This window comes from Pteropus alecto, unplaced genomic scaffold (genome assembly GCF_000325575.1).
Source record: "Pteropus alecto unplaced genomic scaffold, ASM32557v1 scaffold339, whole genome shotgun sequence".
NCBI classification, from domain to species: domain Eukaryota; kingdom Metazoa; phylum Chordata; class Mammalia; order Chiroptera; family Pteropodidae; genus Pteropus; species Pteropus alecto.
Genome location: NW_006442509.1, coordinates 1535526 through 1563449, shown reverse-complemented (window position 1 = coordinate 1563449; position 27924 = coordinate 1535526). Strand labels below are relative to the sequence as shown.

Genomic DNA, 27924 nt, shown 5'->3' with positions numbered 1-27924 from the left:
CGGAGAGCCGGCCCCGCTCCTGCGCCAGCAGCGCCTCGCAGCGCGACGACTCGATCTGCAGCTCCTTGCGCAGGTTGTCCTTCGCCGTCTGCTCATCTTCTAGAGCGACACTCAGTCGACTGTTCTGAGCGCGTTGCTTCTCCAAGGACGTTCTCAACTCCTGCACCGGGACACAAAAGATGGGGAGATGACACCTGGAGGAGAGCTCCGGAGCCTCCCGCCGGGGCCATCTGCGCCTCGGCCAGCCGCCCACCCCTGCACTTCACCTGCGGGTGACGGCAGGCTGTGGGCGCCCACCCCTCTCCGCAAGCCAAACACCCAGCCTGCGTGCAGCCGGCCGTCTGCGCACGCCGATCGTGGGTCAAATGAACATGCTCAACTGAAACCGCCCGCCTGTGGGTGGACATCCACGCAGTCCCAGCCCGTGTTGTCCCAAATCAACTGCACCCGACCCGTCACTCTGAAGTGGCGTTGGGTCAGTGCACAGTGCTTCCTGGGCTTGCTCGCCCACCCACGCACGACCACAACACCCAGGGTGCCCAGAGACACAGCCGGGCTGCACTGTCCAACCCGGATGGGCCGCCAGCTTGCCCGGCCCACAGAACACCTGCTGGACACGTGGGCCTCGAACTGCTACACAAAACCCAATTCTCACACACGACTTCCATCCCTGCAAGAGCTGGGTCGCTGCCACCTATGCAGTAGCTTCTGAGGCTGTGGCTTGTGCGGATGGCCAGTGAGGAGGCTGCGTCCGCCTAGCAGAACCAAACACTCAGATGCTGGGCTGGGCGGCACACGGCTGGCACCAGAGACATCACGCTGTCACGCAAAGGTGCCTATAGTTTTACCTGGACACGCAACCCTCCCTCGCCACCTCGAAATCCAGTACAGGTGAGGCTAAGGGCCCCGCCCGGCGCCCGCTTACCCCCAGGGCCTGCTGGCTCTGGGCCTCCCTCTGCAGGTGCTGCAGCTGCTCCTGCTCCAGCCGGCTCTGCAGGGCTCGGCCATCCCCGCGCGCGCCCTCCAGCTCCTGCAGTGCGGCCCTCAGATCGTTCTCCTTGCTGTCCAGCATGGACCTGTTGGGGGAAGGTCGGCACGCCCACATCGCGGAGCGCTCTGGAGGGACCCGGGTCATCCAGTTGTGCTCAGTCCCGCCTTGCCGCTATGAGCCCGGGAGCAGGGCCCCTTGCTCCAGCACCTACGGCGGAGCATGCGCCGTCACCACCCAAAGACAGGGCAACCCGTGTGAGCCCCGTGGCCGCCAGCAGAGGGGGCGCCGTACCTCAGCTGCAGGACCTCCCTCTGCACGCTGCCCAGGGACTGCAGCAGCCGCTCGTTGTCCTGCCTGCACTCGCACAGCTCGGCCCTCAGGGCGCGGACGGCGCTCTGCTCCACCGCCAGCAGCTTCCGCGCGTCGTTCGCTCGCTCTTGCTCTTCGCTGAGCGTTTTCTGGAGACCGCTTGCTATACATTTTTCCTGCTCGACCTTATATGCCAGTAACTCAACTACGAAAGAGACAAAAGACACAAAACAGCATCATTCGTGGATCGAAAGAGAGCTGCTGTATGACGATTTAACAGGCTACAAAGCCAGGAAGGGGATGTGGAGAATGAAGTTTCTATGGCATAGACATAGTAGCTTCTGATGGCACCAGGACACTCAGGGACACGGTCCTCCTGCCTGTTGCCGGCTCCTCCAGCACACGTGGCACCAGGCTGGTCCTCTTGGCCGGGGAGCAGTAAGACTTGCAGGCAGAGAGCACGCACGGCCCGCACTGGCCACGCAGGCTCTGTGGGCTCAACGCGGCTCCGTGAGGGGCCGCTTGCCCTCTCAGGCCTGGGGGCTCCCCAGAGGCAGAGCGGGGAGCTAGGCTGACATGGACCTGCACGTGGGAGGCCGCTCAAAGCCCACCCTGCCTGGCACGAAAAGGCCAGCTGTGACCATCCCTGCGGTCTCTCTAAATGCCATGCCACCTGCCACTCCTATGCCAAATGCCTCCCAAGAGAGACAACTCCAGCCCAGATGGCTTCATAGAAGAATTCCCCCCAAACTTAATGAACCCAGTTCTACACAGACTCCTGTGGAAGGCAAAATGGGCACAGGCAAGTCGGCCCTCCGTGACGCAGGCGTTAACTCCGACCTCAAAACCAGAAGAAAGAAAACGACAGGCTAGTATCCTTCACGAGTGCAGATGGAAAGGATCAGCAAACCCAGCCCGGAAGTGTGTCAAGGGTGAGGATGCCACCACGACAAGGGGTCGTGGCCACAGCCCAGGCTGCGCCACAGGACACGACTGGCCTGCTGTTCAGCCCCTGAAACTAGGAGGGGAGGGACTCGCCGTGGCTGGCGGACAAGGCCGGCGTCGGCCTTCGGGTAAGACACGAGTGCTTCCCCACAGCGAGGGCGGGGCCCGACGCTCCGTGTGCTGCATGCTCCAGGGCCCACCCAAGTGGGTGGGAAAGGGAAAACGCTACGTTTTCCATTCAGCGGCAGCCCGAGTGTCTATGGAAAAAACCCCACAGAACCTGACGTGGAAACCGCAACAGCTGCTTGAGCCCAGTGTTGCAAGGTCCAGAGGCTGTCCCAGTGTGGTCCTGCTGGTGCCCAGCACGCGTACGCAGGCACAGGCCCCACCTCGCGCCCTGCGGGATCTCAGCAAGGCCTCTGCCCTGACCAGTCTCTCAGAGTCGTCCTCACTCAGAGTCCTACGAACCGAGAAACGTGGCAGCCACAGTGTTCTGATGCTGAGACTGACAGTCCCCACACTTGGGGCCTTGGTTGAACCAGGACGTCACTGCTGTCCCCAGATTCAGCACTAGGCAGCCTAGGGGCCTTTGCTAACCTGCATGCCACCTTACCAACCAGGTGGAGCTCACTCAGGTGGTCACACTTCTCAGAGCCGACCCCAAGGGCCACTCACCCTGCCTGCGCAGCTGGTGCTCCCGCCGGCTCCCGCGGGCCTCCGTGCTGGTCAGCGCCGCGCACAGCTGCTGCAGCTTCTCCTGGTTCTGCAGGTGTGTCCGCCGCAGCTGGGCCCGCAAGGCCTGGATCTCGGATAGCAAGCTGCTCCTGTCAGACAGATGCAGATGCTCCGAGGACATCTCCTGCAGGTCCCCCTGCGGTGGGCCAGGAAAGGCAGCAGTCAGGCCCAAAGGCTCTGTGGCAGCCGAGACACCCACACGGGGTAGGAGCTGCTGGCTCTGGGTCCCACACTGGGGCTAAGAATGCTCTCACCGAGGGCACACCCAACCCTCCGCCCCCAGCACGCTAGTCTCTCTTTCTGGGCCTGCTCGGTGCCAGGGCTGCTACCGCCTGCGTCTGGACTTGCGCCCTCTCTCACAGGAGCAGGTGCAGCAGGACCCCAAGGCCCCACAGGGCCGACACCCTTCGACCCTGGGCTCCGCGCCCACACCTCGACCCAGGAAGCTTGGAAATGCTTTTACTTCTGAGGGAAAGCCAGTTAGTTCCAGACTAGACTACAGTGTAGAGCACGGAGGCACAGGGCTTTTCGCCGCAGGGAATTCAGGCAGGAAAACACGGTGCCACACTTGGAAGGAAGGCCAAGTGACACCCGGTGCGCTGGGGGAAACCAGGCCTAAGCTCACCTGCTCGGGCGCCACCTTTTCCAGATTCTGTGACAGGGCGCTGGGGGCCCCGGGGTCACAGCCACACAGCCGGGGCTGCAGCCCCGCGGCCAGCATCTCTCGCTCTTTTGCAAACGCCTCCTGGACGACCTGTAGAAACTGTTCTCTCCAGTCAAGGCACGTGGCGGAAGGGTCCTAAAACGGGAACAGGGAGCCAGGTGTCTGCACAGCTGTCTCCAGACAGGGGTCACCCAGGCAGGAGAGGGGACACACGAGGCCCTGTGTCCAGGGGAGGCCCAAGGCTGGAAGTGATGCCGCGTGTACGTGTGCACAGGGCGCAGGTGTGCACGGACAGCCGTCCACCAGCCACCTGCTCTGGGGCTCCCTCCCCGGCAGGCCCAGCCTGGGTCCTGTCCACCGCTCTCTCCACAGCCCACAGCTTGCCGGCTGCCATCGGACACGGATCGTATTGGGCCCCTGCCTCCACACCCACCTCCCTGAGGCCTCTGCTGCCCCACCAAGGCCTGGAATGGGCTGGCACGTGGCTAGTGCCCAGGACTGCGAGTGGGAGGGTGGCTGGCCTACAGCCTCTTGCTGCCTATTCCTGCTTATTTGGCCAAACAACGCGCCCAGTCGTCCGAGCCCGCCGTCCCTCCTCTCTCGGGTTGCTGCTGTACCTTCTCTCCCTTTTCGAGTGCTGGCACTGCCTCCCACAGGCCCTGGTCCCTCCTCGGGAACCGCTCGAGGGGGGCGCTCGGCTCGCCCTTGCTCAGCGCACTGGGAGGCCCCCGGTACTCGGACAGGGCCAGGATGTGGCGGCTTTCGTCACGCACCATCTGCAGCACAGCCTGCAGCAGAATGGGTGTTTCAGAAGGAAGTGAACGCGGCTGAACGACCCTCCGCTCCACGCCCGCCCGTACCACGGACGCACTCCGGGTCCACTCGCATGTCACTCGCTCGGCCTTCGTGCCGAAGAGCAGAGCCTGCTGTTCTAACCATGAGGTTTTGCAACTCCGAGGACGGCCCCCACAATTCGCCATCCCATCTGTCCCTCCCTTATGCCTTGGGGCAGGGCCTGGGGCTGACTCCCATGGACAGGGCGTAAAGTCACCATGCACGTCCCTGTCTCTCTGGGGACTGTGGCTGCCATGCCATGAGAAAGCCCCATCGGGGTCTGGGCACGTGTCCCAGCTGACAAGAATTCACCTTGGGGGACCAGGTGCCTACAGACAGCAGCAGGCCAGCTACTGACCACTCCGGCCCTACGGTGCCCCCAGGAAGCCCAGACTCGGGGTGCCCTCAGGGTCTATGAGTACGGGAGCAGTTCCTGCATTAGTTACAGGGTGCAGGGACCAGGACACACGTGCCACCTGTGTTCCACCCGAAGAGGCTAAGAGCAGAGGGTGATGACTTCGCTAGATGACCCCACACAGAAGCTGTGTCAGGGCCAGTGCACTCTGCTTCCTCACAGCATGAACTCGGGACAGAGCCGAAGCTGGGCTGTCAGAGCAGAGTGGTCCCCATGCGAGAGGACAAGCCACGCGCTCTAGCCCTGCTCCCCGCCGGCCATTACCTCCATGTGCTTCGGCCACACTTCCTGCTCCTCCATGGCTCCCAGTGGCCACCAGGAGCTTCCTGAGGCAGGCCAGGGCGCTGCCGGACTGGCAGTTGGGACTTCACGTCCTCCCAGACCTGGGTCTAGCGTCTCTGCACACCCTGTGCCATCATCGCCTGGAACACACCGAGTCGGGGCCTAAACCGCGGTTCTCCGCGCCCCGCCACCCTGGGCCAGCAAACACCAGACGAAGCACCCACGAGGCACCCAGGATGGTGAAAACACTCCCTGGAGACATCAGGGGGGAACTACACACATTATGTAAAGAAAAATCTGGATGTTTAAAATGCTAGTATCCCATGGAACGCTCAGCTCACTTTTACACAGACACGGAACGTGTTTCCTCACCCTTAAGGACAGAACCAACCCGCAAGGACCTGCCGTCTCCAAACCCAGCCCACAAGGACAGAGTGCGGGCCCTGGGGGGACAGGAGGTGAAAGATGCCGACGGCAGGGATAGGCTGGGAGCTGCTGGACAAGGAGCAGATGTCTGGTCAGAAAGCGACCACCCCTGAAAACAGCCAGCAGGGCTGGGGACCCTGGACCAGGTCCAGAACTGGAGGCACCCGGAACCTCTGACGGGCGGGGGCCTTGAATCGGAATTCAAAGCCCCGCGACAGCATGTGGGCCCCCGTCCATCCCGAGCCCCGCAGCCGCGGCCAGTCCAGGCTGGAGCGCATGCTCTGGAAAGCGGAGGGCCACAGTGGGGCAGCAGCCTCAGCCTTCCCGCTGCTCCTCCCCAGCAGCCCCAGCCCCAGCCCCAGGAAGGAGGGCCGCGGGGGGCTGCAGGCAAGGGCCCTTGGCACGGAGCTTCCTGAGAGCCACTCAGGCCACCAGGCCAAAGGCCCAGACACAAAAGACAGAGAGACGGGGGCACACACAGCAAAGAGGGCAGGTATCGGCCCTGGGCAACCTGCGAAGGACATCCAGCAATTCTTGGTGATCTATGGACTCAAACTGTAAATGTAGAAAGTAAAAAGAAAAAAAAAAGACGGTGGACTGACTCACACTTTCCACTTCTGTCAAGTTTTCCTTCTAACCCAACAGGCGGCGGCGACCTTGACTTGTCTTGAGAATCGAGAGACGTCGTGATAAAATCCTCAATATCTTTCTCCTGTTCAAATAGGTGGAATTTTAAGGGGCTATAAAATACTTGCATCATGGAGCTGGGCTTGCCAGACACGCACGTTCTAAGGCCCGAATCTATCGCCCTCCCACAAAGAACCCCAACAAATGTGGTCAAAGCTTATGGGTGCCTGGCGGTGTCAGGCTTCAAATAACTTCATCGAGTTCATCCACGGTTCTCCAGGGATAGTTTAAAGGTCACTAGCAAATATTTCAGATTAAAATATTTTTGTGTGAACTGGCAGCACACGGATACTTCAAATAACGTACCCCCTAACTTATTTTTTATTTTGTCTAACTAAGAAATACAAAACATCAAAATCATGTTAGGGAAAACATAATCTAACTTAATAATAAACTGAAGCGTTCTTGAAATTAATTAGCATTATATGTGGAACCTGTTAAATATGCAACACAACTGAAAATAATCTAAAGAACATTCTAGACAAAGAACCCGTACGCAAACTACACACGAAGACAAGGCTATGACTGCACTTCTCAGAGTCAGCGTTAGGTAAGAACCTCGGTCCGGGGTGAATTTCTGAGTAGGACTAAATGCATCTCGCATGTTTTTAAATCACCGAAGTATCTAAATGTTCATGTTACAATGGATTTGGAGCATCCACTGGTGCAGAAAGCTGGCCGTCCCTACACAGCTGACCAGGGGACTATGAGGTGCTCGCCCACACCCAAAGACCTGGCAGGTGGTGAGCCAACAATGGCTGCCGCTGTGACACCATGAGCCACACAGACACGGTCCCATGGGAACACACTGCGGCCCTAAGACCGTACGGACACCACCCCAGGACAGCCCCTGGGGGAGACCACCTACCACAGCCACGCGCTGCACGTGGTGGTCAGCGGACAGAGTCCTGTCTGTGGCCGAGGGAGTCTCTGTCCAGCAAGGGGCCTTCACTGTTGCTGACCCGCCCGGGGAACAAAGCAGGCCCCACGGGTCGGCCTGGAGCAGTGAGGTGCTCCTCCGGTCCCCGAGGGAGGTGTCCAGGCTGCGCTGGCTCAGGGCTTCCGAGCAGGGCGTCACAGGCAGGCTGGGCAGCAGCTCGAGGGTCGAGTCCTTCCTGACGACCTCGGGGGAGCTCCAGGAAGACAAGTCTCCCGCGCCGAGTGCATCCCTCAGGGGCCCGGGCCCCCCGGAGTGTGTGAGGTCCCAGGTGCCGCCGCACGAGCTCACGTGTAAACAAAGTGAGGTACCCCGCAAATCCGCCTTCTCTTCCGGGAGGACACCTGGCATTTCATTTCTTACCCACGAACCCTGATTCCCAAACACACCAGTTAGACCCCACGTGATTTCACTGACACTAAGTGTATCATCAGGAGGTGGCGTGTCACTTCCTTCACTGTTACTGCAGCTATCACTCAGACCGTCCTCTGAAACATGAGAAAAGTCCAGTGGCTGTCGAGATTTGGCCTCCTCTGTCTCAATGTTCTGGAATTTCATAGAATGTACCAGACGGTTCAGGTTTTCTTGAAGTTGTTTCACCTGAGTTATAAGATCAACCTTCCGCAGCTTACAATCTTCCAGTAGTTCCTCCTTATCCTGCAGGTGAAAAAGAACACGCACACAGTTAAATAACTAAATTACGCGATGTCACGTTTGTCTGTCTGGTGTTCATGAGACAGTTTCAGAGATGGAGCAATCAAGGATGAGATTCCATGATAAGCCCTTCGGTCCCTCTAGACTCTTTTCAAGTTTTTTAAAATTTCTTGAAAGAATCAAGGCTGAAAGCTCATTGCCTAAAAGGATTCAAATGTTCGGTATTAAAAAAACAATTCACAAGGCATACGAGGGAGCAGGAAAGTCTGGCCCAGTCAGAGGAGAAAAACACATCAACAGTAATTGACCCTGAAAAAGACCTGGCAGCAGATCTACGAGACTAAGATTTTAAAACAACTGTTTTAAAGATGCTCAGAGAACTAAAGGAAGATGTGGAGAAAGTGAAAGAACTAATGTTTGAACAAGACAAATATCAGTAGAGATAAAAAACCCAAAAAGAAACTAAAAATTCTTGAGCTTAAAAGTATAATACTGAAATTAAAAAAATGTTCACTAGAGAGACTTAAAGGCAGATTTACGGAGGCAGAAGAAATAACTGGTGAACTTAAAGATAGAAGAATAGGAATTATCAAGTCGGAGGAAAAGAAAAAATAAAGATTGAGAAAAGTGAATGGAGCCCAAGGGCCCTGTGGGACACTCTCAAATGGACCAACACACTCGTCGTGGGAATCCCAGAAGATGGGGAGAGAAGAGGAGGCGGAATATCTGAGAACATGTCTGAAAACTTCCCGAGTATCATGAAAGATACTAATATAAACATTCGAGAATCCCAACGAACTCGGAGAGACCTACGCCGAGACATTCTAATCGAACTTTCAAAAGACAAAGACAGAGAATCTTGAAAGCAGCTAGAGAGAAGGGACTTGTCACACACAAGGGGTCCTTGGTACGGTTATGTGCAGGTTTCTCATCAGACACTCGGGGGGGCCGAGGACTGTGGGTCAATATATTCAAAGTACTAAACTACTATCAACCACAAATCCAAGATCCATCAAGCCTGTACTTCAAGAGGAAAAGAACAAACTGAAATGTTCCCGGATAAACAAAAGCTGAGGGAGTTTGTGACCACTGGACCTGCCCTGCAAGAAATGCTCAAGGGAGTCCTACAGCGGGCAGTGAAAGGACACCAGACGGTCACGCAAAGCCTTACGTAGAAACAGATCTCGGTAAAGGTTAACTTGTGCGTAGTTACAAGCGTGGATGTTACTGTAACAATGGTTGGTGACTCCATATTTTGCTTTCATCGTGATTTAAATATTTAATAAGTTTAAAAGTTAGTGTTACTGTAACTTTAGTTTGTAACTTCACATTTGTTTTCTACATAATTTAAGAGATTAATGTGTTTAAAGGATTATTAGTTTTTGTTTTGGGTCACACAGGTATAAAGATGTAATTTTGTGACATCAAAAACCAAAAGTGGGGGGGGAAGGAGCTGTAAAGGAACAGCTTTTAGATGTTACTGAAGTTAAGTCGGTAGAAATTATGGTCAGTGTTATAATGTTAGCATGTAAAACGTAATCCCTACAGTAACCACGAAGAATATGGCTACAGGATACACGCAAAAAAAAAAAAAAAAAAAATGAGAAAGGAATTTAAATATTTCACTGTAAAAAAAACCCCAACTAAACACAAGTGAAGACAGTAATGCAGGAAAAGAGGGACCAAAAAAAAAAAAAACCCTATAAGGCAGATAGAAAACAAATGGCCAAATGACAGAAGTATAACTCTCCTTATCAGTAATTACTTTGAAAGAATTAAAGCTCTCCAATCAAAGACTGAAGAAAGAAGAATGGATGAAAACACATGACCCAACTACAGTCTATCTACAAGAGGCTCACTTTAGACACAAAGATATGAACAGCTTTTAAGTAAAACAAAAAAAAATATTCCACGTAAATACTAAAAAACGAGAGCAGAGGTGGTTATGTTAATATTAGACAAAATAAATTTAAACCAAAAACAGTCATGAGAGACACAAAGGAGAGTGCAATCAGCACCCCAAAACCTCCCAACGAAAATAAGCCCCGGACCCGAGGCTTCACTGGTGAATTCTATCAAACAATTAAAAAAATATATCAATCCTTCTCAAGCTTTTCAAAAAAATTGAAGCGCAGGAAGCAGCAAATTGGAAAGGAAGAAGTAAAACTATCTATGTTCACAGACGAAATGCTTTTATATGTAGAAAACGCTAAAGATTCCACAAAAAAGCTGATAAAATTCATAAATAAATTCAGCAGTCACAGGATACAAAGTCAATATACAAAAACTTAGTTGCATTTCTATACATGACCGATGAACAATCTGAAAAGGAAACTAGAAAACCAATTCCACTTATAATAATAACAACCAAAACAAAAAAAAAATTGAAATTTAACTTAACCAAGAAAGTGAAAGACTTGTACAATTAAAACTACAAAATATTACTGAAATTAAGGGAGACATAAATAAATGGAAACGCATCTCATGTTGATGGATTGAAATACTTAATATTGTTAAGATGTCAGCGATACCCAGCGACCTATATATTCAATGTGATCTTTATCAAAATTCCAATGATATTTTTTGGAAAAACAGAAAAGCCCATTCTGGTCTATGGCCTGCCACCCTGAACGTGCCCGATCCCATCCGATCTCGGAAGCTAAGAAGGGTTGAGCCTGGTTAGTACTTGGATGGGCGACCACCTAGGAAGACCAGGTGCTGTAGGTATAAAAAATGAAAAATAAGGGATTGTAAACTGACAAGGTCCTTGCCATCTGTGAGATCAACCAAGGATTGCCTAAATAAATATTTAAAAAAGAAAAAAAAAAAAAGAAAAACCCATTCTGAAATTCATATAAGATTTTAAAGGACATGAGAATAACCAAAACACAATCATGGAAAAGAAGAACAAAGCTAGAGGACTCATACTTCCTAATTTCAAAACTTATAACAAGGCTATAGGAATCCAAACAGTGTGGTACTGGCATGAAGACAGACATATCGACGAATGCAGGAGAGACACGGTAAGTAGACCCCGCACGTACACACTGAAATGCTTTCAACAAGGCTGCAGAGACCATTCATTCGCTGGGGAAGGGACAGTCTTTTCAACAGTGACGCTGGGACAAGTGGGTATCCACACGCAAAAGAACGAAGTTGGACCCTTACAGAATACTATGTGTAAAAATTAACTCGAAATGGATCAAAGACTTAAATGTAAGCCCTAAAACTATAAAACTGAGAAGAAAACATAGGGCAAAAGCTTTACAGCTTTTTACGGTAGGCAGTAACTTATAGGATATGACACCAAAGGTACAAGCAACAAAAAACAGAAAACTCAGACTTCATTCATCTTTAAAGTGTGTGCACAGGGTAAACAGGCACGCCACAAAATAGAAGAAAATCTTTGCATATCACACATCTAATTGAGGATTAATTTCCAGAATATAGAGAACTCCTGAAACAACAAAAAACCCCAACCACCTGATTTTAAAATGAGCAAAAAACTCAGACATTTCTCTAAAGAAGACATAGAAAGGGCCAGCGGGCACAGGGGAAGATGCCCACCCCAGCCCCCAATCCAGCCTCTCGAGAGCACTTACACGAAACACAAGGAATTTCAACGTGAACCTGCACAGCCATGGGAACGTGACGGGTTCGGAGAACGCAGCCCTGTCTGCAGTCCGCACTGCGTGTGACCTCAGCGGAAACGCCAGAGGTGGCACCTGGCGCCTGGCCACAGAGGGCCGCGCGCCCGTGGGCCCCGTACCTGCATCGCCCCCGGCGCCGTGCCGCGCTGGGCCGCACCCAGGCGCATCTCCTGTCTCAGCAGCAGCAGCTCGGACTCCAGCTGCCTCTGGCAGAGCGTGAGCGCCACCACCGCGCCGTCCCGTCTGGGAAGGCCCGCGTGGCCGGCTGGCACCAGGGCTCCGGCAGGCTGCAGGCTGTCCCTCGCTGGCCTCTGCAGAGCGTGGGGAAAACAAAGACGATGCTAGAACAGCAGCGCTGAGCCGAGCTGAGGGGCACGAGCAGCGGACGCTCAGCGTTCTACTCAAAGGCAAACTGGAGCATATTCCAGAAAGAAATGAGCTTGAACCGGCTTCATGGAAATGCTGGGTAAAAACTAAACCATTTGACTAGGTCTCAAGGGACTAGAGGGATGCCTGGCCCACGGGGACCTCCAAGCACCGATACTCCCTGTCAGAGAGAGAGGTGTCTTAAAAAGCTTAGGTAACCTACAACGATAACAAGTTTAAATGTGTACAAAACTGTGCCACGCAGCCCGTCTGCACTGCACACGTGTGTCCTGAGGCCAGGCCGCAGGCCAGCACCAGCGCGGACGCCCTCCTCCAGGACAGGGGGCCACCCACCAGAAAATGCGTCCCCCACGCCAAGCAGAGGAGGGTCGTTACAGGTAAAGAGACAGAGACACGAGCAGGAGAGTAAGAACAGAAGCCCATTTCCTGCAGAGAACACCCAGCGCCGCCGGTCCAGCCCCAGGGCCCGGCCACCCGCTGCCTGCACAGGGCTCGCAGGCGCCCGGCCGCCCCGCTCCCTATGCCCAGAGGCTGCGCCCGAGGCCTGCAGGGGAGCCAGGCCCACCTGGGGGTCACCGCCAGTTGGCTGCCTGCTGCCTGTGTTGTGTTCTGACTCTTCCCCACATGGGGCTTCATCACCCCTGGACACCTGTTCCTGGGAGCTGGTCTCCACGCTGGGGGACATGGGGACCCCGTGTGCCTGCTGCTTGTCCAGCTCCTCCTGGCACCCCAGGAACCGCTGATTCAGTGCCTGCAGCCGGCGGCTGAGGCGGACACATTGTGCTCGCAGCCGCTGCACTTTGGGGGGCTCGTGTGTGGTCCCCAGGGGCGTCTGTTCCAGGGAGCAGCGGAGGCGGGCGACAGCCACTTGCAGAGCCTCCAGCTCAGCGGAGTGGGCCGCCGTCCGCCTGCTCAGAGCCTCGAGCTCCAGATCTCTCTGGGCGATCTCCACGTCCTTTGCCTTCAAGGCGGCCTCCCACTCTTGGACCTGGGAGGCCAAGCCCTGAGCCTCGGCCTCCTGGAGGGCCGCGCAGGACCCCAGCTGGGCCAGCCGCCTGGTGGCCGCCGCCTCCACAGCCCGCAGGCGCTGCTGCAGGGCCTCCAGGGCCCGGCCATGTCGGCGCTCCTGCTCCGCCAGCCGCTGGCTCAGGGCGTCCTTGGCCGCGAGTGCGGCGTGGAGCTCGGCCTGCAGCGCAGCCTGGGCCTCGGCCCCCTCAGCCTGCAGGCACAGCAGCCCACACTGCAGCTCGCTCCGCAGGTCCTGGGCCGGGCTGAGGCTGTGCCCGCGCTCCACAGGCGCCCCGAGCGACAGCTCCCTCTGCAGCCTCCCGATGACCTCGTGCAGCTGCTCGACTTCGTCCGCTCTGTCCTTCTGCAGCCGCGCCTGCTTCTCCTGCAGGCTCTCGATGATGGACTTCAGCTCCTCGACCTCAGGGTGTCCAGCGTCCGCGACCTGGCGGGGGGACACATCTCAGAAGCAAAGGGACCGCAGGGACGCCAGAGCGCCGGCCCTCACCCGAGGGCTCCGAGTTCCTGCGGCTGAAGTAGAGACTTCGCCACTGTGGAGCCTAACGTACGATGCCCCCAAATGACCGTCAGTGTGTAAACAGCCGCAGCGCCACACCCCAGCTACTCCAGACCAGTGGGCAGAACCCCAGCGGCTGCCGGGCCGCTCGCTGCTCCGGACTCCAACCCTCAGCGGCAAAACTCAGAGGCAGCGCCAACTCGGCCACATTTTAGCCAATGACACCTCGTACCAACGTTTCCACCCCTTTTTAGATGTGTGTTCAGTTACTGTCTAGGGAGCATTTAGGTTTTAGGTGTCGTTCTAACACTGGAATAACAGCGAGACGATCGGGCTAGGGAATCTGCATGACGAAGCGTGTGAGCGAGCCAGGCACACGGCACGTCCCCGCACTGCGTGGCCCTGCTGCCCGCACCACTAGGACCGAGCACCGGAACACACCAGGCCCCAACGACTGCTTTTACCATTTTTCCTAAAAGTACGTGCTCGTGCTACTTCATCTAATCCTTGACAACTTTCAGGTAAGGCATGTTGTCACTCCTAATTTAAAGCTGGGACAAGTAAAATTAGATATTAAGTATCTTTCAAAACCACAGAGACCGTAAATGGAAAATTGGGATTGAATCTACATCCCTATAGATCCAAAGTCCATCCTCTTAAGACCACATCAAAAAAACATGAAAAATTCTAACCGATTTGTGTTCGAGTCAATAGCCAACCAACGTATTATCGTCTCATGTTCTGCTTCCTAGGAACTGACGATATCCTCACAATCCGGGTTTCACTAGCACTACCTGACGATTCTTCAAACTCGTATTCAGATCTGGCCCACAGTTAAAACGAAAATGAGAGAACCTTTGTGTTTATCAGCTACACACACGCACAGTTACACCTGAATGCCACACTGTACCGCTAGCAAAAGCAAACTGGTCAGTGCACGGCGAGACCCTCCACCAGCTCAGGCGGTGGGGGGTCAGCTGGGCCGGACTGTGCAGCCAGCGCTCACTGCTTTTATGCGCCACATACACAGGATGGAGACGTGTGCGCTACAAAACGGCCATAATCGCGACATAATGCTGCACTCGAAACATTAAAGCGAGCACGTGAAGGTGGCTTCAAAGTGTTAAACACAAAAAATCTGGAGCGCACGGTCCGTGACACGGTGCAGCTGGAGCTGGCGAGGAAGCAGTGGGCAGTGGCGGGACAGGAGCGGAGAGGAGGGGGAAACCGGGCCAAGTGCGCACATCGCGGTCTCCCCGAAACCGTGCGGCGGCTCATGCCGGCCGCAGCTGCCTCATTGACGCCCAAGTGTCAGGACACGCTCACTCTACCTGGAAGTGGGGTTCAGAGGGGTGTTCTCCCCCTTAGGGAGCATGGTTCTGGGGGTGGGAAGTCGACGCCAGCAGGGGGTCGCGATGTGGGACTGAAACCATAGGCCAGCAGCCAACAGGTGCCCCCGGAGCACCTCGGAACTGACTCCGTGAGACCTGACAGGTCACACCCCACCTGCCTGTGGGCTCAGAACGTCATGCAGGGGACTCAGATGGGGCGACCAGATGGTGGAGTTCCCTCTCGCAGACACTGCCCTCAGGCAGCGCGGCCAGACAAGGCCCAGGAGAAGGAACTGGGCAGCCAAGGCTGAGGAGAGCAAGACGGAGGTGACGAAAGCAGGGAAGGGAGCCTTGAACTCTGAGTGCCGACTCGCCCACGTCGCGGGCGGGCCCCTGCGCGATCTCAAGACGCCAGACGGAGCACGCACTTTGACTCGGCCAAGGTGACTACCACTAGGACAAAAACTGCGATGCTTCGGAGGCAAGTTCTCACAAGACAACTCTCAGAATATCAACAAGAACACAACTGAAATGTTCGAAACACAAAAAACCAGCAATATATGATAAATTCTGAAAAGACGACCAAAAGCAGCCAACCAGGAGATGACAAAAATGCTGGCACTAGCAAATGAGAATTTTGAAGCAGGTGTCACAGCTGTGTTCAACACATAAAGGAAAGTATGTTCGAGATAAACAAAAAGATAAGAAATCTTGGCAGAGGAACAGAGATTATAAAAAGAAACCAAAATCCTAGAACTAAAAGTTACAATGTCTGTCTACGGCCCTGCCACCCTGAATGCGCCCGATCCCGTCTGATCTGGGAAGCGAGGCAGGGTCTGGCTTAGTTAGTACTTGGATGGGAGACCGCCTAGGAAGACCAGGTGCTACAGGCATAAAAAATTAAAAAATAAGGAATTGTAAGCTGACAAGGTCCTTGCAATCTGTGAGGTCAATCAAGGGTTGGCTGCCTCGCCTAAAACAGACAAACAAACAAACAAATAAATAAATACTACGATATCTGAATTTGATAAATTCACTCTATGGGCTTAAGAAAATCCTAGACTGACAAAGTCCACAAGCTTGAAGAGTCATAAATATTATCCCATCAGAGGGGAAAAAAAGGAAAAATACTAAAAATGCACACAAGCCTCAAATACCCACAGGACAAAAGGTCTGGCATATTTGTAATTGGAGCTCCTGTAGAGAGAGTGAGGCAAAAAACACACAAAAAAACAAACAAACAAAACCTTCACTAATGGCCGAAAATTTCCCAGTTTGAAATATCAATTTGAACAGCACTGTAACCACTAAGGAAATTTAATCTATAATTAAAAAAAATAACTTGCCAGGCCCAGATGGTTTCGCTGACAATTCTACTCATTATTTAACAAATAAATACCAATTCTATACAATGTCTTCCAGAAATTAGAAAAGGAAACAATTCATTCGATGAGGCCAATATCATCCTGATACCAAAACCAGAGAGACGTCATAAGAAAACCACAGACCAATATCCCTGGTGAGTGCAGATACATAAATTCTTAACACTAGGAAATAGAATTCAGCAAATAAGAACTATACATCATGACCAAGTGAGACATATTCTGGATATTCAAGGCTGGTTCACTATTTGGATCAATATTACCCACCAATGAAGAAAAATCACATGATTGTATCAATAGATGCAGAAAAAGTTGATCTGGCAAAATTCAACAACATTCTTGATAAAAACTCTCAGAAAACAAGGAATAGAGAAGAACCCCCTCAACCTACAGGTAATTTCTCTCCTACTTAATAAAGAAAGACTGAATGCTTTCTCATAAGATGTGAAACAAGGCAAAAATGTCCACTCTCACCCGTTACTCAACATAGTACTGGAACTCCTAGCTAGCTCATAAGGCAAGAAAAATATATGAAAAGCATACAGATTGGAAAGGCAGGCATTAAACTGTCCCTATTTGCAGATAATGTAGCACTCCACGCAGAAAATTCCAAAGACTAAAAAATAAAACAAAAAATATGGAATTTGTGAATTTAGCAAGGCCATAAGATACCGTATTTTTTAAAAAGTCAAAAGTATTTCTGTATACTAGCAATGAACAGTTAGATTTTAAAATTAAAACATAACTTTTAAAAATCAAGTTAACATATCATTTACGATAGCGTCACACAAATAAGATATAAAACAAAATATATGCAAGATATGGAAGCTGAAAACTACACAACACCAATGAAAGAAACCCAAGAAGACAAATAAATGGAGAGTTGTACCATGTTCATGGACTGGAAGATGCAATATTGTTAGGACTATAATTCTCTCCAGATCAATCTACAGATTCAATGCAATCCTAATCACAATACCTGCAAGACTTTTTTGAGAGACCACCCTGCTGATTTTACAATTACATGGAAACCCAAAGAAACCCAAAGAAAGCATAACCAAAACAATTTTGTCAACAGGAAAAGTTGGCTGACTTACATTATCTGATTTCAAGACTTATTATAAAGCTACAGAAGTAGGAATAGTGCGGTATTCATTAAGAGAGAGAAATCTGCATCCATAGAACTGAACAGAGTTCAGAAGTAGATCCAAACAAATATAGTTAACTGATTTTTGTGAATAGTGTAATGGCAATTCAATGGAGAAAAAATTAGTCTTTGAACAAATAGTGCTGAAACAATTGGACATCTATGTGCCAAAAAAAAAAAAAGTATATCATAGTTTTGAATACAAAGCAAAACTATGAAATTTCTATGAGAAAACATAGAACAAAATCTGTGTGATCTGTGCTTAGGCAAAGAGCTCTCACACAACTCCAAAAGCATAATCCATTTAAAAAATCGGTAATCTGATCTTAAAACTAAAAAGTTCCGCTGTTATAAAGAAACACGATGTTAAAAAGAATGAAGAGATAAGACAGTGGGTGAAAACGTTTGTAGATCATATATCAAAAAATGTGTTCAGAAGGTATAAAGAATTACCCAAACTCGGCAATCAGAAAATGAACCACCCAACTTTGGAAAATTAGCAAAGGATTAGAACATTGTACCTCAACACACGATGAATGGCAAACGAGCACACAGAAAGGTGCTTGAGATTGTCGAGCATCAAGGCAACGCAGGTTCCAGCTACAAGGACACACCGCCGCACGCCACGCGAAGGGTTCAAAGCGAGACTGAGCCCAGCACGCGCCAGGCAGCTCTGTGGACGCCTGGCAGTTTCGTTTAAAGGTAAACGTACGCTGACATGTGAATTGGCCATTCTACTCCAAGCTATCTACCTTAAAGATGTGAAACTTATTTTTACACAAAAACCTGTACAGGAATGTTTACAGCAGCTCAGTGCATAGCTGCCCAACCTTGAAACAACACGAGCGCCCTGCCCTCAATGAGTCGCTGGGAGAACAAACCTCCGAACAGCCACATAACGCGACTCGGCAATCAAGGCGCCAACTGCTGGACACGTGCACCGGCTTGCTGGAGGGCACGCACAGCACTCCACGCGACCGGACATGGTGCCCTGGGAAAGGCAGAGCTCAGGGCTGAAGAGCAGGCCGGAGGTGCCCTGAGGTTGGAAGGGCGGCACGGGGGGTTCCGAGTCAGGGACCAGTCTGCATCCCGACTGCAGTGGTGATTACGGGACCAAAAGCATTTCTCAAAGCTCATGTAACTGCTCACCGAAAAGTGAATGTTACTGTAGAATTTAAAAAAAAAAAAACAAACCTTAAAAATCTTTCTTATAGATACAAAATGGCTATAATAAAAAATAAGACCAAAGGTTCCACCGAAAGCAGAAAGAAAAAAAATTTAAAAAAGAGCAAAACAACAAACCAAAGGTGAGCAGAAGGGTTCCAAAAAATAAATAAATAAATAAATCGAAATGGACAAGAAACTGAGAAGACTGGCAGGGCCAAAAGCTGGAAAAACATTTTAAAAAATCGACAAAGCCTTAGTTAGGGAGAGACTTCAAGAAAAAGAGAAAACACAAAATTCTCCAATATCAGGAATGGAAAAAGGATCGTCACTGCAGAACTAAGAGATGTTTAATGTGTTAATAACAAAAAATTATAACCTCCTTCATGCCAAGAAATTTGACAATTTAAACGGACAAGTTCACTGCAAAAATGCAACTTTTCAAAACTAACATGAGATGAAATAGAAACCCAAATACCCCCAAATATGCTATTAAGTTCATTTGATTATAAAAACCCCACTTAAGCACCCTCCCAGTCCAGATGGTGTCACTGCTGACTGTGTTCCGACATTTAAAGAAGAAATCACGTCTACGTTAAAGAACCTTTCTCAGCGGAAAAAGGAGAAAGTGAGAAAATGTGTAACTCATTTTACACAACCAGCAAACCTCCACACTAAAACCTGAAAAAATGTTTTTAAAAACAGGAAAATTAAAGATTGATAACATTCATGAACACAGATGCAAAAATCATTAACAAAAGACCAGCAAATCAAATCCAGCAATACGTTAAAAGTACATCACCACCATGTGGGGTTTATCCGAGGAAGGCAAGGTTGGTTTAACCTTCAAAAATCACTCGGTGTAATTAATCCCATCAGTAGCATAAAAGATTAAAACAATATACTATTTTGTAGACTTAGAAAAAGCAAACTAGAAATAAAAAGTAACTTCTGCGATTTGATAAAAGACATCTATGGAAAACCTACAGCCACCGTCACACTTTATGATGAAACACTGAGCACTTTCCCCCAAACCAGGAACAAAGCAAAGATGGCTGCTCCCCCGTTTCATTTAACACTGTACTACATATGTTGTAGTACGGAAGAAGAAGAAAAGACAAAGACCGGAAAGAAACAAAACTTTATCGCAGACATAGAGAGCCCTGGGAACCAATGAACACGCTGTGGACGTAATGAATTTGGCAAGGTGACAGAACACAAGGTTATGTGCGGAATTATATATATGAGATATGTATGTATACTCGGGGCCAACAGACACATGGAAAGATGTTCAACGTCACTATCACCAGGGAAATGCAAATTAAAACCACGATGAGCTGTCACCTCACACCTGTCAGAATAGTCATCATCAATTAATCAACAAACAGAAAGTGTTGGTGAGGATGTCCTCAAAAAGGGAAACCTTGTGCACTGTTGGACTGCAAATTTGTGCTGCCACAATGCAAAACAGTTTTGAGGTTACTCAAAACATTAAAACTAGAACTACTATATAAGCCAGCAATCCCACCTCTGGGTGTTTATCTGAAGAAAACAAAAACACATTGAAAAGATTCAGACGCCCTTATGTTCACTGCAGCGCTACTCGCAATAGCCAAGATACAGAAGCAACCTAAGTGCCCACTGACGGAAGACCGGATAAAGAAGAGATGGTGCGCGTAGACAGTGGAATATTACTCAGCCATAAAAAAGAACGAAATCCTACCATCTGCTACGACACAGAGGGCGTCATGCTGAGTGAAATCAGTCAGACACAGAAAGACGTATCCCACACAATTTCACTTACATGTGGAATCCAAAAAGCAAAACAAACAAACACACAAAACAGAAACACTCATACAAAAAACTGATGGTCACCAGAAGGGAGGGGGGCTGGGTGAAAAGAGGGAAGGGACTAAGAAGTATAAGCGGGCAGTTACGAAACAGTCACGGGGTGTGACATACAGCGTAAGGGACACGGTCAGTGACACTGGAACAGCTGCACACGGTGCCAGGCCGGCACTGGACTTACCGGGGGATCATCTCCTAAGTTATTTAAACGTCTCGGCACTGTGCCATATACCTGAAATTAATATACTATTGAATGTCAACTGCGATTGAAAAATAAATTTTAAAAAATTTAGTCACTGGCTTTAAAGGCGCTCCTCAAAGTAACGCAAAATAATATTTTTAAATTTCGCCAAATATATGATACCAACACAAACCATTAATATCCCAATAGCCTCTATCAGTGTAAATCTGAAGACACGAAAAACTGCAGATAAAACATCTCCTTTTTACCCCAACAGCTACCACCACCCTTACACTCTCAATCAACATCAGTGAAAAAAACACTAAGCTTTATGTGGTGTCACCTCAGGGGCCCCTTTGATCCGAGGTCACACGTAACACTACCCAAGAACATGAAGCCCAAGATGCCGCTACGGCCAAAGGCAGATCAGAATGCAGTCCAGTGTGTCCACTGTCAGGGACTGCCTACCTTGCTGAGGGCACCCCGTCCCCACCCCGCCAGCGACCCGGCCAGCGGAGCCTCGACCTGCTCACTCACACACATCACCCCCTTCTCTCTGTTTTGCAGAAATGCCTGTGGGAATGATGATGATGAAAATAATGAGGCCGGCAAAGCATTACTGTGGAAAACAGACCCCAGGCCTTGCAGGTGGGAAATACCCTAGTAAATGAGTCTGCGGTTTCAAATACTAACACTCGGTTTGAAACGTTTTGCTATTAAAGGGCTTTCTGTTTAAAATGACACATCCGTTCAGTGTCACTGCATCTCTGCAGGCGATCGGCGCAGGTTAAGGAAAGCCTGCCCTACCCGCGTCTCACCCAGGGACTAAGTGACTCCAGGGCTGACCCAAGACTCCATCTCCACGGAGGACAGTTCGCAGGCGTGCAGAGGAAGCCTCTGTGAGCATCGGGCATCAGTGACACGGCCCCCCAGCTTTCTGTCAGCGCTGCGGTCGCTCGCCGACCACGCCCAGGCAGCAGCACCGGCAGTGGCCCTGAGTGCAGCACACTTCAAGGCCATGTTTTACGGTTACATTTTCTTTATGACCTTGATCACTCTCTCCACTCTACAGAGCTGGTTTGCCTTTTTTGCTTCAAAAGCAGAACTGCATTAAGATAACAGAGATTTAAAAGCAGACTTTTTTCCACCTTGTGCTGGAAAGGACACCGATGAGTAACTAAGCACCGCCTCCTCTAGACTGGTCATCCCTGGGATGGCCACCGCGGGGCCACTGTTCCCAGCTCCAATGTGTTTCCTCGTCACAGCTATCCAGGAAGTGCCTCTCCGGCACCCTCACTCCAACAAGCAGCCTTCCAAAGCCTCGACTGTCAGCTGAGCTGCCAAGGGAAGCACGTATGGGGTGGAGGCAGAGGCAGGCAGACCGCCAGCCAAAGAGACTCTGGCCCATTACTCCTAGAAGCTGCCCGGCCGCCGGCCAGAGTGCAGACACACAGCAGGCACTTCCTAGAGTCGCCTGTAGCTCAGGGCCCCGTCTCCAGAAAGGTCCCGTCCCCACAGCTGGCAGTCCCCACGGCGGGCCGCAGCCCTCACGTCGTCAGCTGGAGCCCGGGTGTCGAGGTGGGTCTGCAGCTCACCTGCGCAGCAGCACTCTCGTCCTCAAGTCCCCCGGTGCTGGCACGGCCACTGTGCACGTCCGAGGTCACGTTCAGCTGTAGTGCTTCGTCTTCACTTACTAAGCCATCCTTAATCTTCTCTAACTGCTCTTTTAAGTCCAAAACCTTTCCATGAAAGAGAAGTATTAAAAGTCACCCAGCACTCTAACTGACTTGATAATTATTAAATCACTCTGAAGGACTTAAAAGTACACGCCAAAAAAAGTTATTACTACCCTCCAACCTACATAAAAATGTTAAAATTACGAAAAACATGCAGTGGTCACGACCCACTGACACATCGTGCGGACGCCCTGCGCCGACACGGGGGCGTGGGGCCCGCAGGCCGCGGTGCTGAGCACGCCCACCCTTACACCCTCAATCAACATCCGTGAACCCCCCGCATGCCCACGCACCTCGGTGCTCTGCAGCGCCTCTAACGGGACTTCTGGGCGCTCGGGGCAGTGGCCTACAGGATGTGAGGGGCCGCTGTCCTCCTCTGGTGCGGTCCGCCGTGTGGACAGCAGCGGCGAGCTCCTCGCCTGTCCCTGTGACGCCACTTTGTCCTGTTGAAGAAAGACAGGAGGTCTGTCCCAGGCAAGCATTTCGAGATGAAGGGCCTAAAACCGCTGCCGTGGGGTGTGCGTGCCCCAGCTCTCCCTGCACGCACCTTCCCGGGACCCAGCCATGCTGTGGAGCAGAGATCTGCATGCTGAGGCGTACGTCCCCAACAGCCAGTGTAGCCGGCACTCCACCGAAGGGCTGGCCTTTAGCAATTACTCGGCGTGGAACAGAAACAGTCTCTAGACTGACAGCTGCTCAAAAACGCTAGAGAACTTGCCAGAGAACAGGATGCTGGCTGACACTATGTCTGTACTAAGCGTCTGCCACCCACTGACGCCCTCAAAGAAAACCTACCACGGAAAAAAGGGCCACAGCACATCGAGTGGGGAAGCAATGGGCACACAGAGCTGTACACTTGGTCCCACCCTGGGGAAAAAGGACATTTTCTACCCCCTGCACCTGAGCAGCTCAGCAAATGTCTGCTGGAGATGAAGGGGGGGGCAGCCCCGAAGAGCTGTCCCCAGGCCAGCCTCCGAGTGGCGGACATACCACTGCCCTGCAGGCCAGTGAGGGGGTATACTCGAGAAAGAGGCTCGACCCCACTCGACAGTCCCCGTGGGCACGTCCACTGTGAAGACGCGCCTCACTTTTCACATGACCTTTCGTCCGCCAGCAGCAGGAGATACGTGGGCTGTCGCAAGTCCAAGTGGTGCCGAGTGCTGATGGGATGCCCCGCCCCACCCCGCCCCCGCCAAGCTCGCACCGGGCCTAAGCGTTCAGGTGTGGGCAGAAGCACATGTCCCTCAGATGCGTAACTGCAAATAGCAACGTGAAAACGGCAGCTGGACGCATTTTCACTGAGGAGTTGACATAATTTACTAAACTCAAAAATTAAAATAACTGTAGCTGTATCTAATGGAATAACTTTTTAAACCTGCCACCTTGAAGCTCTGTTTTGTGACATCACTAGGAGCGCTGTACAAGCTATCACCCAGCGCTCACACTCGGCGCCGTGATGCACGAGATGGTCTAGCTGGTCTCCACCCGCCTCCTGAGGGAGCCCCCAGAAGTCCCGGGACCCCCTAGCGACAACAGATGAACAGTTTGCCACTTGCAACAAGCCCCTTCCCATGACCTGAGCTCACGTTACTGAGGTGACTTCTGGAAAGCACCCAGGTCACTTCAGGGTGGGGACTGGTTGCCAGGGGAACCAACCACAAAGGAGGGAGCTGGACCTTACAGCCCCACCCCAATCTCCGGGCTGAGTTAGTCACCATCATTCAGTGACAATCCATTCTGCCCAGGGGGTGGGACCTCCCTAAAACCTCAAGGAAAGGGTTCAGAGAGCGTCTGGGTTGGTGAGCAGTGGCGGTACTGGGGCGGCAGTGCTGGGGCATCGGTGCACCCCGAGAGCAAGGGGGCTGGGAGCCCCCCAGACCCACCCGCACACGTCTTCCTTCCTTCTGTCCCAAGTGACATCCTTTATGCAAACTAAGTGACGTGTTTCCTGGAGCTCTGTGAGCAACTCTGGCAAATTCATGGAACCCGAGGAGGAGTCAGGGAGACCCCCATTTTTAGGCAGTCAGTCAGAGTATGTGTGGCCCGGGACTTGCAAGCGACATCTGAAGGCGGGCAGTGCTGTGAGACTGAGCCCTAACTGGGGGGCCGGCACCAGCCCCACAGCTGGAGTCGGAACCAAGCCGAACTGCAGGACACGTGCTGGGACCTGCCGAGACTAGAGAGCTGCACTGGAGCCCCACACGTCTGGTGACCAGAGTGTCAGCACTGACAAGACACAGCAGAGGCCTGACCCTACAGGAGACCCAGGCAGCGTTTTCCTTCAGAGCAAACGAAGGCCTGCAGTGACTGGCCTGGGTCCTCGCTGACACTCGGCCTCCCTGGTGCTGGCGCAGGTGGGGCAGGGGGGCCGAGCAGCCAGAGCACCGGGGCGGTGGGGGGGGCCACACAGGACCGGGCCACTCACCTGCCGGAGCTCCTCCAGCTCCTCCTGGAGCTGGGCCACCTTTCTGCGGGTGTCGGCGTTGGTTTCTTTGAGATGCTTAATTTCCTCTTCCTGGATCAACACTTGTCTGTCTGCTAATTCTTTCTTTATAACCAATTCGTCAAATTCATCTGATTTTTCTTTTAATTTCTCCTGTAACAATTCAATCTAAAATAATGAAAAGATGCTTGAGAAATAATAACAGTTAAAAAAGTTTTCCTTATTAAAACTACCCAACACGCTTGAGAGAATGCCGATCCTGCACGTGGCTCTCTAGACCAGGGCTGCACGAGGCAGCCCTGGGGAAGAACGTGACAAAAGAGTCATTAGAAAGTATCGCCTCAATAAAGACACAGAGACGCTCCAAAATCTGTTAGTAAAGTAGAAGTAACTCTGACAGTGAGGCCTGGAACGCCACCCAGCAACGCAGAAGAGCACGCGCGGCACACACCGCAACGCCCCGCGTGGACCTCCAGAGAATTGGCTGAGAGAGGAGGCGCTCGCCAAGGACGCCCCCTGCACGGCCCCCTCGCACGACAGTGCAGGTAGGATGGAGCTCGCGGAAGACTGGGGGAGGGAGCCGGTGTCCTCTGTCTGCCGCCAGCACCCTGGCTGTGACCTCGGGCTGGACCCACAGGATGTCACCACTGGGGAAGCTGGGGACAGGGTGCACAGGACCTCTGTGTCTTACCCCTCACAACTGCAAGTGAATCCAATTACCTCGAAATAAGTCTAACTTTAAAAAAGAACAGGCAAGTTGACCACAGCTCCTTCAGACGGGAGAAAGCAGGCAGGTCGCCCGAGGCGGCGGGACATGCGGGCGCGGACACGGGCGGCCCGTGGGCCACGCACCTCCCCACCCGGCGGTGCCCGCTGCCGTCCGCGTGCATGGGAGCAAGCGTGGGTAGAGATGGAGCTAGAAGGCGCTGCACGGAAGTGCTGCCTGCAAGTGTGGCAGCGTGGCCGACTCACGTCGCCGTCGCTGGGGATCCGGGGCTGCGGCCGGGCCGCCCGGCGGAGCTGCTCCTCCAGTCTCCGGATCTCCTGCTGGAACTCCTCGCGCTCGTGCTCCCGCTCCACGGCCTGCTCCTGTTGCGAGACGCAGACAGTGTGCGTGGCTCGCGGCAACATCATCCCCTGGTCACACCCCGTCCCTCTGAAGGGGACCGGTGAAGGACAGGAGGGGCAGAGGAGCAGCACTGGGTCTGACGCTGACCACCCGCTCCCCCTCCCACGCGAGGGCCAGAGCTTCCACAGGACACGCGAGTCCACTGCGCGGTGACGGGCCCCGGCAGGGCGCTGCGGAAATACAGCTGGACGAGGCGGCCGGCCCTTCCTGTGACATGCAGGGTGGCCCCCAGATGGCAGGCAAGAACCCAAGCCAGTGGCGGGCATGGGAGGATAACCCGGGGGGGAGGGGCGTCCAGAGTGTGGCCACGGGGCTCAGGCTGCTCCGTCGGCACCAACAGCGCCTGGCCGGCCCTCCCAAAGGCGCGGCGGGCGCCACCACGGAACGCGGTGCTGAAGCCCTGAGGCCGGTCTGCAGACGGACACGTGGCGCACGCGGGACTTCTCGGCACGCTTACGTCCATGAACTGCCGCTGGCCGCGCAGGTGCTTGTCCAGACTCTCCACCTGCTGCCGCAGGGCACACAGCTCCGAGGCCTGCACGGCAGTCGCCTGCTGCCGCGACAGCTGCTCCTCCAGCTCGGCCTCCAGGGCGCCCACCTGGGCGAGCAGGGCGCGGCGGTCCTTCTCGCACCGCCTTCTGCTCTCCACCTGCTCCCTGCTCGCGTTCTCCACTTCCCTCCGAAGCGCTGCGGGCACAGAGAGAACAGGCAAATCCCCAGCCGTGCATCGCCGCCACCCACGTGACACGCGCCCTGACAGCCCGAGACCACGTCCTGGCCGGAGACTGGGGCGTGGGGCTCCCTGAGGCTTCCACAGACACGGCACGGGCGTCCCTGTCCGGTCCCCTCCTTCTTCATATGCAGGAGCAGCACACGGCCAGGGCTACATAGCCAAGAGGGGGACACGGGCACCCCGCAAGCCAGCATGAGCCTGTGCCATCAGATGCCGCCCATGTCCTCGTACAGCCATAATTCAGCCAAACATGCACCGAAAATAAAGTCAAGCACTTTTGCAAAAATAAATAAAAATTTTAAACTGCAGCTTTTAAATTCAACTTGGCTAAAATGAAAAATTTAAAGCCTGAGGAAACTTCATCTCGATACTCCCAAATGCCAGCACCAGGTGATTTTCCAGGAATTGTGCCTTCCCACCAATTCCCGGCACGGGGCGGGGCGGGGGGGGTGTTGGGTTGGGAAGAACTACAACTTGGAACCTCTGTCTGAGGCCAGATACTCCCCAACGCAGCTGGCAGGAGAGCATTCACCACGCCCCAGGGCTGGGACAGCATGGGGGAGGGGAGGCTGAGGTCCTCAGCAGGACGGCAGCCGACAAAGTTCACCACCGAGGCTGCAGTCCTGGTGGGACCGAGACTCAGGAAGCATCTGTTAAGAGGGTTTCTCCTGTGGTGCAGCCAGAGGCGGTCATACTGTGCAGAAGCTGACGCCACACGGAACCCAGGCTTTGTTCACACCTGCAGCTTTCAAAGCTTGATAACTCTGGTTCACAGGACCTGTCAGTCCTTTATGAGCAATAGCCGTCACCACTGACACAGCACCTTCCACAAACCTCCGTGCTGGTAAATCAGCAATTACAGTATATTGGCATTAAACATGCAGTTAGGTCAAATGTCATTCTCAACCCTGGGAGACACAAAGCAAGGCTCATGTGCCACTGCTATGACGGACACCGCTACCTTCAGGGCCATGTGCTGGAGGGAAGGCTCTGGCTGGGCACACACGGCTTCTGTGCCAGGGGACTGCATGCGTGGGGACTGCGCACGGAGACCGCGCCAGGCGACCGTGTAGCGGCTGAGGCCGTGCAGAGGGCCAATGCAGAGTCGGGCAGCACAGAAGCTGCGGCGGCCCGGCCCCGCCCCCAGCCGCGGACAACCGCAACAGGGCAAGGCCTGGGTCCTGCCGTCAGCACCACGGGAGGAAGATGTTCCCGTTTCTACGTGAGAGCACTAAAGACTACAGTTACCGTTTTATTTCAGTTTGTCTCAAAAGCTCCGGAGTACTTCTCCCTCTAGTAAAACCCCTGCAATTATCTCGGCAAACACACAGCATGTCGCACACAAACCACTCGTGTGTGTTCACAAACCTGAGTCCTCGTGTGCTATAG

General features: G+C 52.7%; 1 protein-coding gene and 2 pseudogenes across 1 annotated transcript in view; 2 read left to right on the top strand and 1 right to left on the bottom strand.

The window, feature by feature from the left end:
• The window catches only part of PCNT (pericentrin), an 89405-nt gene that overhangs the window by 15502 nt on the left and 45979 nt on the right, over positions 1–27924 (bottom strand). Inside the window, 17 exon segments of the mRNA XM_025040317.1 lie at positions 3–160; positions 926–1076; positions 1283–1505; positions 2921–3116; positions 3606–3779; positions 4262–4432; positions 5158–5315; positions 6208–6313; positions 7157–7882; positions 11649–11840; positions 12482–13369; positions 20963–21067; positions 22090–22233; positions 22524–22673; positions 24656–24841; positions 25646–25762; positions 26260–26489. Coding sequence (XP_024896085.1) covers positions 3–160; positions 926–1076; positions 1283–1505; positions 2921–3116; positions 3606–3779; positions 4262–4432; positions 5158–5315; positions 6208–6313; positions 7157–7882; positions 11649–11840; positions 12482–13369; positions 20963–21067; positions 22090–22233; positions 22524–22673; positions 24656–24841; positions 25646–25762; positions 26260–26489 — 4075 coding nt within the window.
• LOC112471666 lies at positions 10489–10606 on the top strand (annotated as a pseudogene).
• On the top strand, positions 15547–15665 carry LOC112471659 (annotated as a pseudogene).